Raw genomic sequence first — 17786 nt, forward strand, 5'->3', positions numbered from 1 at the left:
TCTTCCACCATACCCACTTGAACATTCACTGCTGTTGACTTAACTGTCTGCTCCTCTCCCTCTTCACACTGTTCAAATGGAAAACTCAAGTGACCATTTCCCCATAATGTCAACCTTTATACATGGGTAACTATGTACTACATTACAGATATCACAACAGAAAATTGAGCAAGCTGATTGGGCCCACCTCTGCTTTAGCAGAATTCAATTCTGTGACAGCTAGTTCATCTCCTATCAGTGATGTAGAGAATGTGACAAAGTGTATTACACAGTCTGCAACAACTGCAATCCTAAAAACTAGATATCTAATCAGTTTCCACATTTCTCTAAGCCATAGTGGAATGATGATTGCACAACAACCAGAGAAGCTCAAAAGAATACGTATCTCCTGTGGATGCTCCACAACAACAACAAACCTCATCTCTTTCAAAGTACCTAAACTTGAGCAAGGCTTATCCATCATCAGAGCCAGAAGGTCCCCTGGATCCAACATCAGAGAAAGTATTGGATAAAATATGGAAAACGAAAGGCAGATACACACCACCTACCAGCTCTCTATCTTTGAACATAATGGATAGACAATTGCTAAACCACTCTGAGAGATTTTTTTGCAAAAAAAAAAGTATTTTCTTCCCTTGCAGAATTGATTGCAAAGGCATGCTCTACATAGAATTGACTGAAAAGGCACCTTTTATTTTATTAAGTTAAATTTTAAGAGGCCTGTGAAATTCTTATTGACCACCCTAATCTTAACAATAATGATGGTTTAAAAATCCCAATATGGATGGCCCATATTCTACCCACATAACCTTTTGTTCTAAGAGTTCATTTAAAATTATAATTACGACTATTAATCCAGCATCTTAGCCTTAACACTACATATGTAAAATTATTGATTAGGTCACCACTATTGCTGTATTAATATGAATTTGGTCTCTGAGGATGTTAAAGAACAAGCAAGATTCAAAAAAGGTTATTCTACAATAGATCACATACGATTAGTCACCAAACTTAGTGAATAATGCGAAGAATACCAAATCCCTCTTTGCTTTCTATTTATCGATTTAAAAAAAACCTTCGACATCATAGAACATAACTCAGTTTTGCAGACACTACTAGAATAAGACATCGATCCAGTCTACATCAATCTAATTAAAGAAATTAACACTGGTATCTCTACACAAATAACCTTATTCAACAACCTTATAACTATTGCCATAAACTGAGGTGTGCGACAAGGAGATGTCTTATCACCAAACCTTTTTACATGTACTATGGAAAGCACTTTAAGGAAAATCAACTTAAAAGGTAGTATAAACCTTGATGGAGAGCTGCTCCAAATATTAATGTTTGCAGATAATATAATACTCATAGCTCAAGACCTTCCACAACTTGAAACTGCTTTATCAATGCAGTAATATTTTTTAATTTAATAATGATTATGCAGTAATCCTATTTTATTACAGATGCCTGTAATAAAATAGGACTAAAAATTCACCCTGACAAAACCAAATGGATGAGAAATGAATACTGCCAAACCCACACCATCCAACTAAATTTTACCATAAAAAAGTGTAGAATCTTACCACGTACCTTGGTCAAACAATAAACTTTGACAATGATATTTCTGAAGAAATATCAAAAAGAAAAAGAGCTGCATTGACCTCTTAACCATATCAAATCCATAATCACAGATCCTAAGTTAGATATCAAAGTAAGAGCTAGCATGTTCAACAGCTGTGTCCTCCCATCTTTAACCTATGCCTCTGAAACTTGGAGCACCACATAAAAAGAACTTAGTCTACAAACTAAGACATCTTTCCATGGCATGCTACCAAGCATGACATGGAAAGAAGAATTTTAGGGATAAATAAATAAATAAAAAAAAAAAAAAAAAAAAAAAAAAAAAAAAAAAAAAAAAGAAGATCACATCACAATTACAGCTATCAGAAAATTATGAGTAAAAGAAGTAGTGAAAATCATATATGACAACAAGCCACAGTTTGGTAGGTCATGTTGCAAGACTCAATGACAACAGGTGGACCTATCATGTCACAAACTGGTATCCAAGATCAACCGAGAGAGAAGATCTCCAACTAGATGAGAAGACCCTCTAACCAAAGTGATAGGAAACAAATAGAAAAGAATGGCCCAAGATCGTAGTTGCTGGAAACTTTGCGACATGCATTCATGGAGACATCAAGAATGAAACAACAGATCCATCAAGGTAATGTATTTCACTCAATATATCATGTGCTTCTTTCTGGGAGAAGGCAGAAAAACTGGTAAACAATATTTAAATTCTGAATACAAGAACGAGTCATATAGCATGTGTGTAATATCATGTGTCTCAGTCACAACTGTGCAGTAGGAGGAAACACTATTAGAGTTCAGAGATGTGGGAATTTTAATAGATGTATAATAATTAATTTTAAAAAATTATAAACATTTAACAGCAATTACTTCCCAAAACTATACAGTATAGAAATTTACAAATATACCACTTAAAGAAGCCCTACAGCTTTTACAAGTAGATTTCCCTGATGATATCGTCCGTTTATTCAAGTTTACTATCAATGCTGGTTATTTTAGCTGGTATAATAAATTATTTCAGCAGATCCCAGGGATACTGTGATAGGTAGTCCTATATCACTTGCTTTGGCTGACTATTTTATGCAGCATTTAGAGAATTGAATTTCTAACACTCTCCTCAACCTCGCATTTGACTGTTTTGTGGATAATAGCTTTGTAATCTAGTCTCACTCTGAAACAGAATTACTTCATTTTCTGGATAAAATTAACTCCTTATATATAATTGCATCAAGTTCCCTTTTTAGATACTTTAATGCAACATAACTATGGTAATATTGTATTTTCTGTTTACAGGAAGTCATCCTTTACAGGCAGATATATCTATGCATCTTCACATCGTCCTTCACAAAAAATAGGTATCAAAAGTTTTGTATACTGAGTGTGCACAGTTTTATGAGTCTCTTCTATTAGAAGAAATAAAACTTATTCTATTACTTAATGGATACAGTAAGACCTTGATATGGAAAATATTTGATAATTATCATCTCTCTTTCAGATTGCAATCTGATGTTAAAAGGTCTTACTGCAGAGATCACACTGCAAATTATATCTGCAGACCTTTTGCAGATATAATTTATACACCACCTTCAAACTACCCAGAAGTTGTCATATGTTTTAAGAGCATCAAGATTATATAAAATTTTTCAAATGTGAAGGGTTCAGGCTTTGTTTCACATGGCATCAACACTAGACATAGTTCACTAAAACCGTACCAAGATGCTAAACTACAGTAGATTCAAATTTGAACATTTATTTTTTGTCATATGAATCACTATGTCACTATCCTAATCTTAATCGGACAGACTTTATGCCCATCTCTATGTTTTGGGAAGTAATTGCTGTTAATTGTTTATAATTCGTTTAATGAATTATACATCTATTCCCACGTCTCTGAACTCTAATAGTGTTTCTTCCTACTGTACAGCGAGTGAGACGTGATATTATACTCATGCTGTATGACTCATTCTTAGATTCAGAATTTAAATGCTGTTTACCAGTTCTTCTTCCTGAAAGAAGTTTGTGACATATTGAGTGAAATATATATAGGAGTAATAAATTATATTTAGTTTTCGCATACATGTGTGAAGCCATTATTTAAAAATTGTATTATGTCTATGTGTATGTCTCTATTAAACTTTTAATAACTTGTGCTTTCTTGATACTTGACTTTCTAATGTGTGAGATTTTTTGAACTTCTTATACATAATGCTAGAGCTGTGTGCTAGTATTGGAATACTGGATCTTGTACTGAACAACACTCTAGCATTTCTCTTGTCTTCATTAGTTTATCACTTTTTTAGGTTGAAAAGTGCTTCTCTTATTTTCTTAATTTATTTTTTAAATATAAAATATTTATATAATTTATAATTGATTATAAATTATAAAGAATTTTTATATATCATTCATATGTAAGTGAACCAAATAATACTTTCTAAAAAGAGTGATGTTAGGTTTTATTAAATTAAATTTTTGCAGTATAGTGACACCATTTTGTTTCATTTGTGTGTGTGAGTCTCTATGGGCAAGAAAAAAGATCGATTCATTATTAGTTGATTTACTATCTGAGCAGTGATTCACATCATAAAAGTAAATATTCTACCATTAATTAAAATGTTTTCAGGGAGATATGCAAGATCCTGCTTTTGAAAGTGCTGTCCTTGAAATTAAATTGCGGCATCTTCTTCTCCGTGATGATGTTCAAATTGTGGTATCCCCTACAAATTGTGCAGCTAGCTTTGAACAGGTATTTGATGCATGTACAGAAGGTTACAATCCTATCTTAATATATGCTGTGGAAGATGAGTCACTCAGTCACAAGGTAAGATTTGAGTATTATTCTTGACACTTTACTACTAACTGTACTAGCACAGTCATTTATGGAATATTTGTTCTCAAAAAACTTGAGAACAGACTTGAATCTTCAGTGAGTCTTCTGATTCCAGCAGGAACCTAAAATTAATTTATACTCCCTGCATTCACAACATATTCTTGTAAAGTGGGTTCCTCACATACTGCTCCATGCAAAAAGTCTGCTCCTTACGCTGTTCTTCACCACACTTTTACACAACTTTGAGGGATGGCCTTTCTTTCTTCCACTCTCATTTTCTATTCTTTGTATTACCCCTTCTGTATTAATCTAGTAACATCTCCTCACTAACTCAAATGTGCTCCTTTCCTAAATTCTGTAATTTATTTACCTTAGATGTTGTCCTTGGTGCTGCTCTCACATCACAAATGCAGCTATCATCACTATGATCTTTTTCTATGTTTTCTATTCCTAACCAGCTGCTCTAGTATATTGACAGTAACTATGGATATACACACTGGAATCTCTGTCCCATCTAAAGAATTGATATTGGAATTGTATATGGGAAATATGTGACTTCTGCATTACTTCAGCCTTGATATCTCTTCATAGGTCTGGCTCCCAATGATTAAGGGAGACCTCGATAAAGGTTAAAACCAGTCTGGGTAGTGGCCTTCTCATAAAACATAGCATTATACATCTCTGTAAGGATATGTGCCTTGTATTATGGGAAACTGAGGCAATTGATGTGAAGTCATTAGCCTCTATATACAAGTAGCCCAGTCATGAAGTTACTTCACATGCAAACTTTGTTTTCTTACACTTGGATGAAGGATGAAATGAAGAATATAATTTCTTGGCATCTAATGGTCAGAAAAATGTTTTGCAACCATTCTTGGGTGGAAGTCACTTTAACATGGTGGTTTTATTTGTGAAAGACAGCCTTATATTTAATGAACCTCTACAGCTTCATTGGTAGTGACTGTTGCTTGGTTAGAAAAACTAGTATTTGCATTCTGTCCAGGATTTGCAAACAACCTTTATGATGGTCAGATAGGATTAGATAAAGCCAGTCTGTTGAACCTACTATCACATTATGGAAAATGAGATTTTGTATTTGTATCATCAAAAAAAAAAGGGGGGGGGAGGAAACTAGTAAATTTGTAAGAATTCATTTACACTAGATGTACTCACTACCCCTAAGGACAAATTATTCCACTCACTCACTGCTCTCTGAGAGAAAAACCTAGCTCTTACCCCTTTCTTGACTGAGAATAACCTTAACTTCCATGGATGCCCTGCGTTCTCTCCCCGCCTTCCATATAATGAAAAATTTCATCATTTGAAATGCTATAACACCCATTCAAAAGTTTAGAGACCTCTATCATATCACCCCTTTTTCTCCTGTTAACCAGAGTCTGCAATCCACATACTCGCAATCTGTCCTCATAATCTAAATCCCATAATCCGGATATAATCTTTGTAACTCTTCTTTGCATCCTTTCCACAGCTTCTTTATCCCCTTGGAACCCGGGAGACCAAATCTGAGCACGGTAATCCAAGTGTGGTCTTATCAAACCCTTATAAAGAGGCAAAATTACTTCCTTATCCTTACATGTCAAGGTTTGCTTCAGCATAGAAATTATCCTCTGAGTTGTATTTGCAACTTTTGCTATGTGATCTTTGAACTTTAAATTCTTATCCACCAATACACCAAGATCCCTTGACTCTTCAGTTTCTTGTAGCATAACCCCGCTAATATAATATGCCGCTGGATCTCTAATCATGCCAAAGTGCATAACTTTACACTTACTAACATTAAACTGACAGCCATTTTTGTTTGCCCAGATTTCCAGTCTATTCAAATCATTTTGTAATTGCTGAATATCAGTAGAATCCCTGATTGTCCCTGTCTATCTTCACATCATCAGCAGACAATTGCAAATCTGATGATAGACCCTACTTGAAGTCATTAATATATAGATTGAACAATAATGGCCCAAGGACTGAACCCTGAGGTACACCACTGGTTACCTTAAATCTGGCTGATTCACACCCACTGTATACCACTTTTTGATATCTGTCTGTTAACCATCCCCTGATCCAAGTCAATAGATTATGTTCCAATTCCATATTCTCCAGTTTACGCAACAGCCTATCGTGTGGTATCCTATCAAATGCCTTAGAAAAATCCAATATTATCATAGTGTATCCATTTCCTTTATCCAACTCGGCCATAACATTGTTATAAAATATGAGCAAATTGCTAAAACATGACCTTCCTTTAGTAAATCCATGATGTTCCTTGCAGAGTATAGAATGATTGTCTACCCATTTCTGTATGCGAGTTCTTACTAACTTCTCTAAAATCTTCACTACCACACCAGAAATACTAATAGGTCGGTAATTAGACACATCAGTTTTTGCACCACCTTTGTGCAAAGGAACTATATTACATTCCTTCCATTCCTGTGGTATCATTCCTGAGCTGAGACTCAAGTTATACAAATGTGTGAAAGGCCCAACCAATTCAGCTGAACATTCCTTTAACAAACGGGCAGATATTCCATCTGTCCCTATTGACAAATTTTTATCCAGGCTATGCAAAAGCTCTTCAACCTCATTTTCATGAACCTCTAGCTCTTCATCCAACGTAGCAGTAGCACCGTGCACCATACTACATACACCTGGTTGATATATCTTGGCAAAGTGAGCACTCATTTACCATCTGCATTCAATAAAGTTATTCTTCCACATTCATTCTTTCTTTTGCTTGCAGCATAACAATAAAATTCTTTTGGATACTGTTAGCTTGCATGGCAAATTTCTTTTCATACTCCGTTTTAGCTTTTCTCACAATACTCATTAGTTTTCTGGCCTGAGCTTTATATATTTCATAACTCCTCTCACTCTTATTCTCACGATACTCTTTCCACATCATCTTCTTCTTGTGGATTTCTAGCTTAATAAGGCTGCACATGCATTTCACACCCAACCTATTTACTCTTTGAATACTAGGGATACATTCAGATACCGTCTCATTCAAGCACTTTTTCAAAGATTCCCATGCATTGTGACATTTTTTCCATTCAGTAACTGATACCATGGGACCAAAGATAGTATTCTTCTAAGTCGATCATAATTTCCAGTTTTGTAGTTCAGCATGTAGCTTGTTTTAATCGGAGCTTCAATACTTCCCAAGAAAGAATAGCATGATCACTGTCACCAATTGGTGGAAAATAGCTATATTCTTGAGAGAGATCCCTTCTGACGCTATGAGCAAATCCAACACTCTTTGACCTTGCGTTCCGTCTTTCACATGCTGCTCGAGAAAGTTATCCTGCAATAATTCAATAAATTCCTGTTCTTTCTGATCATGAGATTTCTCTTCTACCCAATCAATGTTTAGAAAATTAAAGTCACCCATAATGATCATTCGCTTGGTACCCATAAGGCTAAATTGGCGATGCATTTCTTCGTCCCCTACAACTGAGCTGCCAGGTCTTAGCAACACCCCACCATATATTTCATTCTGTTAACCTCCATTTCACACCAAATAGACTCAAAGTCGTCGCTACATGAGACATTGTTACCATCATTGTTTCTTGTATTTCTACCCTAACTGGACTTAAGCCACCTGATATCATTAGTAGCACTCCTCCTCCTCTCCTATCTCTTCTGTCATTCCTAAAAATAGTATATCCATTACACTCGATCCCATTTACCATATCTGATTCTTATAGCCAGGTTTCAGTAATGCCAACAATCTTAGGCCACATCGTATTCAATAAAGCAACAAACTCAACCCCTTTGTTTCTAGTGCTCTTGGCATTTGTTTATAGACATAATAAATTATGACCTAGCCTATTCTTATAATTAGATATGCGATGCATTTGGTCTTGTTCTAGAATTTTCTCTTTTCCCTCCCCCAGACACACTTAAAAGGTCCGAACCCAAAGCATATTTTTCCCCTCCTATGCCACATACATAACCATGTTCAAAGGCATTTATATCTTTATCACGTTTGTATACCATAGCTGAACTTTCACACACATTTTCCCCATTCCTCCCTTGATGATCTAGTTTCCCTGACCCTCTGCATTAAGTCTCATACCAAGAAGTAATTTCTCCAGGCTTCTGATGCCAAATGAATTCAAGTGCAGGCGATTATTCTTAAAGAAATCTTTTCTGCCATCAAACACACCCCACACATCTAAAAACTCGCATCCATATCTTCTACATAGCCTACGCATGAAATCATTTGCTATCATTGCCCTCCTTCTTAACTCAGTACTATCATATCTAGGTAGTAATCCTACAATTTTTACTCTCTCAGATTTCTTTTTCACTTCTTCCAACAGACCTTTCATATCTTCTCTCATACTGTGTTTGTCACCACTTAAATTATTAGTACCTACTAGCACTGCCATTTCTTTTACATTTCTTTTTTGGTTTTCAGTTACGTTTGTCATATTTTTAATTGTCACTCTTGGGAAACTAGAAGTGGTGACTCCATCAGCAAGCGCAAATTTTAAAATTGAGTCACCATACCATATTACCTCTTTTTTCTTAGATATTAACTGACTTACTTTGCTTCTAGGTCTTTTTAACATAACCATGATATTAACTTTGATAAGCACCAGTATTCAGTTTTGCTTATTCTATAACTGTCATTATGAATATGTCTTCAAATATGGTTAAATATACTTTAAACCTCTTATTCTGTTTAAGTGGTTGTACCTCCTTAGATTAACTATGTTCACTACATTCCTGAATGATAACAATGTCAAGTGCCTTCTTCAATCTTGATATTTTTCTGCTATTGATGCCATTATCATTATACCGACCTGGAAAATTGCAATTAGTCCAGGAAAATTTAAAAAGACTGAAATGGAGTATTCTAGGTTTATCAGAGACACATTGGTGCAGAGATGGATTTACCAGAAGGAAGACTATACTTCTCAGGAAGAAAAGATAACATACACAGAGAAGGAGTTGCATTATTAATTGAGAAGAAACTTACACACTCAGTAATTGAAATAAAACCAGTGTCTCCTAGAATAATCACAGCCAAATTTCAAGCAAAAGAAAAAGGTCAAACAATTAAAATAATCCAAATATATGCATCAGACAGTAACTATTCAGAGGAAGAAATATAAAATTTCTATGAAGAACTACAACAGGAAATAATTCCAAAAACAGAGAACTCATGATAGTGATGGAGAAATTTGGATATGGAGAGCTTAAAGACAGAAGAGAACAATTACTCCACTTCTGTAAAGCAAACGATCTAATGATTGCAAATACATTGTTCTATCAACGACCTAATAATAAATATACATGGATATTCCCAAATGGTAATATAAAGAACTGCATAGACTATATCATCATAAACCAACAATGGAAAAGATCAGTAAATAATGTATGAACATTAAGAAGCTTTGATTTCGACACTGACCATGAAATATTAACTACCAAAGTGAAGATAAAATTCAATAGGATAAACATTATCAGAAAAGAAGAAAACGTTAACCTATCAAAACTAAAGGATAGCTCAAGCAATTAACATAATTGCTTGAGCTATCCTTTATAAAAAAAACTAGATTTTTAGAACAAATGTGCTTGAAATTAAAACCCTCCATCTTCCAGAACAGCAGAAAATACTGGGAAGAAGGAAAAGAAACAGTGTTATCAATTGCAAAAGACACTACGTACCAAACCCAAAATAAACAAACAGTGGATAACCCAAGAAATCCTAGCTACAGTAGAAGAAAAAAGAGAGGCCAAGATACTTGTAAACTAACAAAACAATGAAGAGAATACAGAAAAATACAGAGCACTAAAAAATAAAGTTGATAACCTATGCAAAAGAGTCAAAGAAAAATGGTTAGAAGAAATAGCTAAGAAATGTCAAGCAAAACAACCTAAAAGTCTTCCATGACACTATTAAGAGAAATTACAAAAAAATTCTCAGCAAAAGCAGTAACAATGATAAACAACAAGATGACTGAAACCGGGAATATTGAAGATATAAGAAAAATCTGTCAAACCATTTTAAGACTATCTTTCACCAAGGAATTAAAACTACAATGCCAACAATAGAAGAAAATAATTCTTCACAATGATTATATACAGCTGGTTTAGTGTTTTGACTTATTTCTCTTATTCCATATAAATTTATTCATTAAATTTCTACAAAACCAGCTTTGCTAATTTTGTTGTTTATTTTCATATTTGATTTTTATCTTTACTAAAAATTGTGCCAAAGTTTTACATTGCAGCTGATGTATTCCATGTTCTTGCCCATTTTCATCTTTTTTTTATCTTTCCAAATTTGTTGCTGGAGTTATTTTAGTTTTGTTAATAAATCCTACAAACCTTTCTGAATATCAGTTTTGATATCTAGTTATTTGTTAGTTGATATATTATAATGTGATCCATATTATTATTATCAACAGACTTCCATGAAGTCAAGAGACTCATCATGGGAGGTCACACTCTCACATACACAGCTCATCATAACTCAACTTAAATGAATATAACACTCAACATAACACTGTCCCTGCACTCACCAAACACTCAGGCAATTCATTCCAATCACCTACCACTCTCCATGCAAAAAATTATGCCTCACTTGCTCACATCCACCTTATATAGCTTCCAGGGATGGCCTCTCATTCTCCTCATCCTGTCTCCAGATATTCTATGAAAAATCTCATTCACATTTAATTGGTAATTACCCCTTACCAATTTATGTCTCGGTCATGTCTCCCCTCTTCTTTCTATTCACTTGGCTCTGTAATTTGTATTCTCTCAATCTGTCCTCATATTCCATTCTAGAGACCAGAAACCAACCTAGTGAATTTTTTCTGGACCCTCTCCAACATCTCATTGCCCTTTTGAACACCTGGCAACCAAATCTGTGCACAGCAATCCATATGCAGCCTGATCAGAGCCTTGTACAATGGAGTCAAAACATCCTTCCTTCTACATATCAGTGTTCTCCACATCATTCCCATAATCTGCTGTGTTGTCCTCACAGTCTTAGCAAAATGTCCACGAACTTTCAAGTCCCTATCCACCATCACCCCCAGATTTTTCATCTCCTCTAAAATATCCTTTCCAATCCTATACTTCTGTACCCATCTTTGCTTCTCAAATTTTAAAATCCTACACTTTGCAATATTAAACTGACATCCCCACACACTCGTAATGCTCCCCAATTTTTCATCATCTGCAAACGACTATATATCACCATTTAAGCCCTTTTCAATGTCATTTCCAAACAACAGTGGCCCCATAAACAGTTTCCTGGGGAATGCCACTAGTGACTTTCCTCTTCTGGGATATCACTTCCCCACACAACAACCTGCTGATACCTATCACACAGCTAATCTCCAATCCAGTGCACTAATCTACTATCCAACTCCCATCTGTTCCAATTTAACTACTAGTTTGCCATGTGGCAATCTATCAATTGCTTTTTGCAATCTATTTAGATTTTGCCTTTGCAAAATCTAAATATACTGCTCTATATGCATTCCCCTTGTCCAATGTATTCATCACCTTGTTATAATAAGCAAGCAGATTGCTAAACATGATCTTCCTTTAGCAAACCCATGCTGTCCATTAAAGTGTATTCTACTGCTGTCAACCCAGTTCTGAATCCTTTTCCTCACTAGCTTCTCCAATGCCTTGACCACCACTCCAGACAAGTAGATTGACCTATAATTTGAAGATTTATTCTTATCATCCCCTTTATGAAGTGAAAAAATTTAACCATCTTTCCACTCAAAAAAAAAATATTGTTTGGAACCTGGGCTAATCTAAGACTCTAGTTAAAAATCTAAGTTAATGCTGTTGTTTTACAAATCTACAGGAACTCATGCTGTACAGCTGTTCAACATCCTTTTACAATCAAACTGCATACTCACCAAACCTGCTACTCCCAGTGATCTTTCATTCCTTCCCTCTCAATTCTGTGGAACAGTCTCTCTCAAAGCATTTTCAAAGAACTATAATCTTCAACGATTTAAGAGCATCAACAAATTACTTTATTCCTAAACCTGCCCTCACATGGCAACCATTTGCTATAGGATTTTCTGCCTTTAGTGCAAGGGATAAATAAACACACACGCTCATGACATACAATGAACAGTTTTACTGAAAGAGAAGTGCATAATTAAACATTCTTTTGTAATTTTACACAGTTACATGGCTAGGTATCTGGTGCCCTTGGCAAATTCATAGCTACTTGCCTTTTATAGTGTGATAATTTTGATAACTGGTAAAATATCCTGTCATTGGCAACTGACTCAATTCACAACACTCATACACTACAGATTTTATGTTAAAACAGGAAATGCTTGGTAGTTATTTTAATCCTTTCTTCCCATGTGCTGAAGAATGTATTCATTACATGTGAATGATTTTAGAACCATTTCTGGTAAATAAGTGAAAAGAAAAGAAATAATACTTTAAGAATGAGAGAGATATATATTTAGAAATAGAAAAGGGAAAATACAGATTAAAAAGTCAAAATATTTGTTATAAATTTGTTTGGCACAAAAAATGATTTCAAAAATTATATTGATATTATTTATGATGCCCTGAATATTTATTACACATTACTTTTGTATACTTTTTATAGGTATATTTTTATACTTATACCTATATCTGATTCACGCTTGAAAAGCCACAAGACCTATAGCACATTAGTGCTATGTGTGTGTGGGCACGAGGAATAGAAGAAACGAGGAATCTGTTCACATTTTGCTTGGACAGCTGAGGGTTGTAATGTTTGGGGAAGGCAGAGTGGTTAGCAGTGGCTCTTGTTTTAATGATTTTGGAGGAGAGTGAAGGAAGAATAGTGGCCAATTCAGCCAAGCACTGTCCATGAAAGTATCTGTAAAAGAGGCACAAGGCAGAAGCTGAACGTCTGAGGGAGGGGGTGAAGTGGGTATGGGTGTGAGTGAGAGAGAGAGAGAGAGAGAGAGAGGGATCATTAATTAGCTGTAATGCTAATTAATGATCCCTCTTTTGGATAGAATTGAACAATCTTAGAGAGGATTTTGGTGTACCACCCAAAATATGGAAGCAATATTGCATGGCTGATCAGATTTGGACTTTGTATAGAGTTAGCAGCTTTGAAGGTGTGCAAATAAGTACACCAAGTTTTTTGGCAGCTGCAGAAGCTGTAGTTAAAATGTGGTTGTGACAAGAAAGATTTTAAGTGCAGGTCAGACCAAGTAGAGAAATCTGATCATGTTTGGATATTTCAGTACTACTGAAGATGAGAGAGAGAGGATGCAAGCTCTTTCTTGTGAGAGATCAGACAGGACTGAGTTTTGGAGGCATTGAAGTTTACAAGGTTGTCCTTGCACCACTGGGATATAGCTATGAGATCTGAGTTCAGGTCACTGGTCATGGTAGATCTTGAGAATTCTAATACTTGAGTGTTACAAGGTTTGTTAAATGAAAAGGAAGAATGGAGTTTTCAGAGTCCACCATGACATGTAGTGAGCAACCAATGAGAAAGCTGGTGATTCAGTTGCTGAGTGAGGAAGGCAGACCATAGAATGGCAGTTTGTTAAGTAGGCCCCTGTGCCAAACCTATCAAATGCCTATGAAATGTTGAGGGCAACCACATGAGTTTCTTCGAATTTCTCCTTTGCTCGAGGCCAGAGGTGGGTGGTGAAAGCAAGAAGATCAGCTGTTGATCATAAGTGGCAGAATCCATACTCCCAGTCACTGATTAGTTGGTATGACGCTAAGTAGTTCAAGAGTTGGTTGTTGATGACCTTCTCCGTAATTTTAGAGAGAACAGAAGTGAGAGCAGTTGAATGATAGTTCATCGATTGACTTATCTTTCTTTGGGCTGGGATGGATGTGGACTTGCTTCCATGTCATAGGATAGATGCCAGTTGAATAGGATAAATTGAAGAAGCAATATAGAATAGGTGCTAGTTCTATGGTGTAATTTTTTACCGCAAGAGATGGGATACCATCTGGACTAGGTGCCTTGTTTGTGTTCAGGTAATTGAGGATTATTCGGATTTCTTTTTGTCAGAAGATTATGGGCGACATGAAGGGACTCATTCTTGGTAGAGTGAAGGGAACTTTGCCCGGTTCATCAACCTTGCCTTTAGGTGAGGTAACTACAGTACCATCCAGATGTGAGAGTGGTTGAAACCTGGGGGGACAGAAGTTGTACCCAATGGTCTTGTCAAGGGACCAGAAGGAGCAACTTCCATTTGGGCAGAAGGCGAGTTTGCAGCATTTGGCATTTTCAAAGTCTGACTTAATAATGATTCTTTTACAACTGTAAAATTTGTAAAACTCGAGCTGCACAGTGGGCCGCTGGAGTTTTGTCTTGAGCCATTCGTGGCAAACAGAGGTTTTTCTTTTACAGCATTGGCACAATTTTTTTTGAGAACCAAGACTTGGATGGTGGCTAAGAATTTGGAGTGGAATAGGGGATGAAAGCCTTCATTCCTGTGAGGGTGATTTCTATTATTTGGTCTGAGCAGAAGAATGGAAGCAGTAGTTGGACACTGGGAGGACTTCCATGACTTCTATTCCTTCTTCCCATGGTCTGACTACTTGTTCAAACAAAGAATACGAGACAACTGGTGGGTGAAGGTTGTTCTGTGGCAAAGGAGACTTGTATGAGGTGTTCCGAGTTACCAGGAGGAGAACCAACAACTACAGTATACCTGAAAGGGAAGCATGTTAGGAAGAGGTCAAGTGTGTTGACAAATTGGAGAGGGTTGTAAGTAGGAAGATTGATGATCTAAGATAGGTCATTGCTGATGGCAAACACCTCAGCATTCCTCCCTGCTTGGTCGGTGAAACTGGTGAATTAGGGTTCTGAAAGGAATAGTAGTTCTGATTTAGATGACTGTAAGTGGTAGTGCACATCATTTATATTTCTGTTTAGGCCATGGATGTTGGTGAAGTGGAAACTTTTTTTTTTTTTTGGTAACAATTATTATTGGTGGGATGTTTGGTTGGATTTTGATGTTTTTTGTGGTTGGATTTTTTTTTTTTTTTTAAACTATTTTTCTGTGGAAAAATTTTTGAGTTCTGCAGTAAAATTGCATTTCTTTGGGTTGTGGTCCATTGTATTTGATGAGGAAGAGATAAAGAGGAAATGGGACATGCAGTGAGAGTTGACAGATGCAATCATGTTGCCCACACAGAAGGAACTAGGTCTCCTGTCCATATATGGCCTCAACAGTTTTCCCTGCAACCACACAGTATTTCGTTTCCTTTGTCACGAACTGGCTAAATACATTGCAGGATTTGATGCTAGCTGATCAGGAGACCTTCAGATTCATTAGTAACTGGTTCAGCAGCCAGCCTGCAGCACTGTTTTACTGCTGTACCCTTGAATGGGGAGGGTACAGTGAGATTATATCATTAGGGTATCACTTTCGCTGCATGTGGAAAGGGGGGGGGGCAGAAACTGGAACCCTTGCTCTAGTGACCAAACATACCTACAGTCACTTCAGGTCTCTAATTAGCAAGGTGGTGGTATTTCACCAGATGATGAATGACATCTATCACCTAGAGGTCTAGTTGGCATTTTCTCCATCTAGGGAAGATATACTTTTTGATTGGCAGTGTTCACCAGGGTGAGCATTTGTGTTTATATGTCAAGTTTTTTAATGCAATGAGAGGTTTAAATTCATATCGAAATCTTTAAACCTTAAAAATAAATAAATACAATAGAACAACTGATAACACAAACACCACACACGTACACAAATAAATGCTTGACTGAAACTTATTTTTTTCAGTACTCTAAACAAACATTTTTTACATTTGGCATAATAAGAGGCATAAACACATTTTCAGTGGATTTAAATAAGATGTCATTATTTTTCAAAGGCTTTTTATAAAGGATTGAGGTGATATCATGCCTCAGGTTGGCGGTGTAAAGTGGAACTAGGCTGCTCTGAAATTTGTAATTTGGTTATAAAAGGTAGTCAGTAATAAAGAGTTCACTCTAGTTCAGAGAATGTGGCTGTATATATATATACACACACACACAAACAGTGAGAGAGAGAGGAAAAATTGTTATACAATTTTTTTCCCCTTTAATGTAGTAAAATATAACTGTTCCTGAAACAGTAATTTTTACTATAGTTTAACATCATATCAGGTGTTCAATTTATCAATTGCAATTCATTATTGATGTCATATGTTATTAAAGCATGATTAAAATTTAAATGAACAAATTTTTTTTTTAGGAAGTTGGAGAACTGATTGAAATTAAAAAAAGAACTCCAAAGCTACCTATTTTTTTTATTTGTGTAAGGCCCCATATTTCAGATCTTACAGAATCAGAACAGCACAGCATTTCTTATATGCGTCCTAACCTGCATTCTTGGAGTCGTCCACATTCTTATCAAGATATATCACCTATTCATCATCTTTCATTTAGGAAGAGAAGGGATTCATATGATGTACATACAAATTCTGTTCAGCCAACCTTATATCAACACCTCTGTGGTATGGGCTTTCTAAGTACATTATCACCTGATATTAAGAAGAAACTGCGACAAAGACCTAGCGGAATTGTTGAAGTGGAAAGTGAACTAATAGAGAATCTTGATGAATTTCCAAGAAGGTAAAATTTACTTTAATACATAATAGAAGAAAATCATAGCATTTTTTATTGCACTGAGAGAAATAATTTGATGTATAGATCACTTTAGGTATTGGAGTGCTTATCTGTAATTTTGCAGCTTAATTCATGGCACCAAAGAAACAAAATAAACAAGATATACAGTAATATCCCGCCTTGTGAAGCTTCACTTTATGATGATCCGTTCATATGACTGTTTCAGTTATAACCAGTGCACATTTATTCATTCGCTCACACGATGGTTTAGTGACATGACATTGCTGTGAATCAACCAGTGTGTGTGTGAACTTATTTATTCACAACATCATTGCTCATTACATCTCTTTGTGTTTTGGTGTTTCACTGTGAATTATAAACTGTTTATAACTATTGCTTTATTTTTATTAATGCTAATAAAGGCAGATAAAATTCAAATAAAGGTGCTGTTGTTCTAGCAAAGAAGATTCATAAATCTATTACATTAGATAATAAGATTAAAATGATTAACTTTAGTTACAATGGTGCATCAAACACTGAGGGAGGCTGCAGGCTAAACTCACCTTGCACTACTTCATTTAGATAAAGTTCTAAATGAAGTGAATGCTACTTTAGTTGATACTACAGTTATCTATAAATGTGACAATCCTATTGCCAAAATGGAAAAAAAAACCTAATGGTGTAGGTTGATGACCAAAGCGGTTGGCATGTTTTCTTAAGCCAAGTTATTCAGAATAACTTTTCATTTGCAAAAACTAT

General features: G+C 35.6%; 1 protein-coding gene across 6 annotated transcripts in view; it reads left to right on the forward strand.

Moving 5' to 3' along the window:
- Nucleotides 1–17786, forward strand: part of LOC150108380 (dual serine/threonine and tyrosine protein kinase-like) — a 261870-nt gene that overhangs the window by 82569 nt on the left and 161515 nt on the right. For all 6 annotated transcript variants that reach the window (XM_090390729.1, XM_090390726.1, XM_090390728.1 and 3 more), the window contains 2 exons: nt 4214–4411; nt 16654–17033. In XM_090390729.1, coding sequence (XP_090246855.1) covers nt 4214–4411; nt 16654–17033 — 578 coding nt within the window. The remainder of the gene's footprint in view (nt 1–4213; nt 4412–16653; nt 17034–17786) is intronic.

The sequence above is a fragment of the Typopeltis vanoorti genome, chromosome 3 (assembly GCF_054136105.1).
Source record: "Typopeltis vanoorti isolate ZY-2024b chromosome 3, IOZ_Tvanoo_1.0, whole genome shotgun sequence".
NCBI lineage: Eukaryota > Metazoa > Arthropoda > Arachnida > Uropygi > Thelyphonidae > Typopeltis > Typopeltis vanoorti.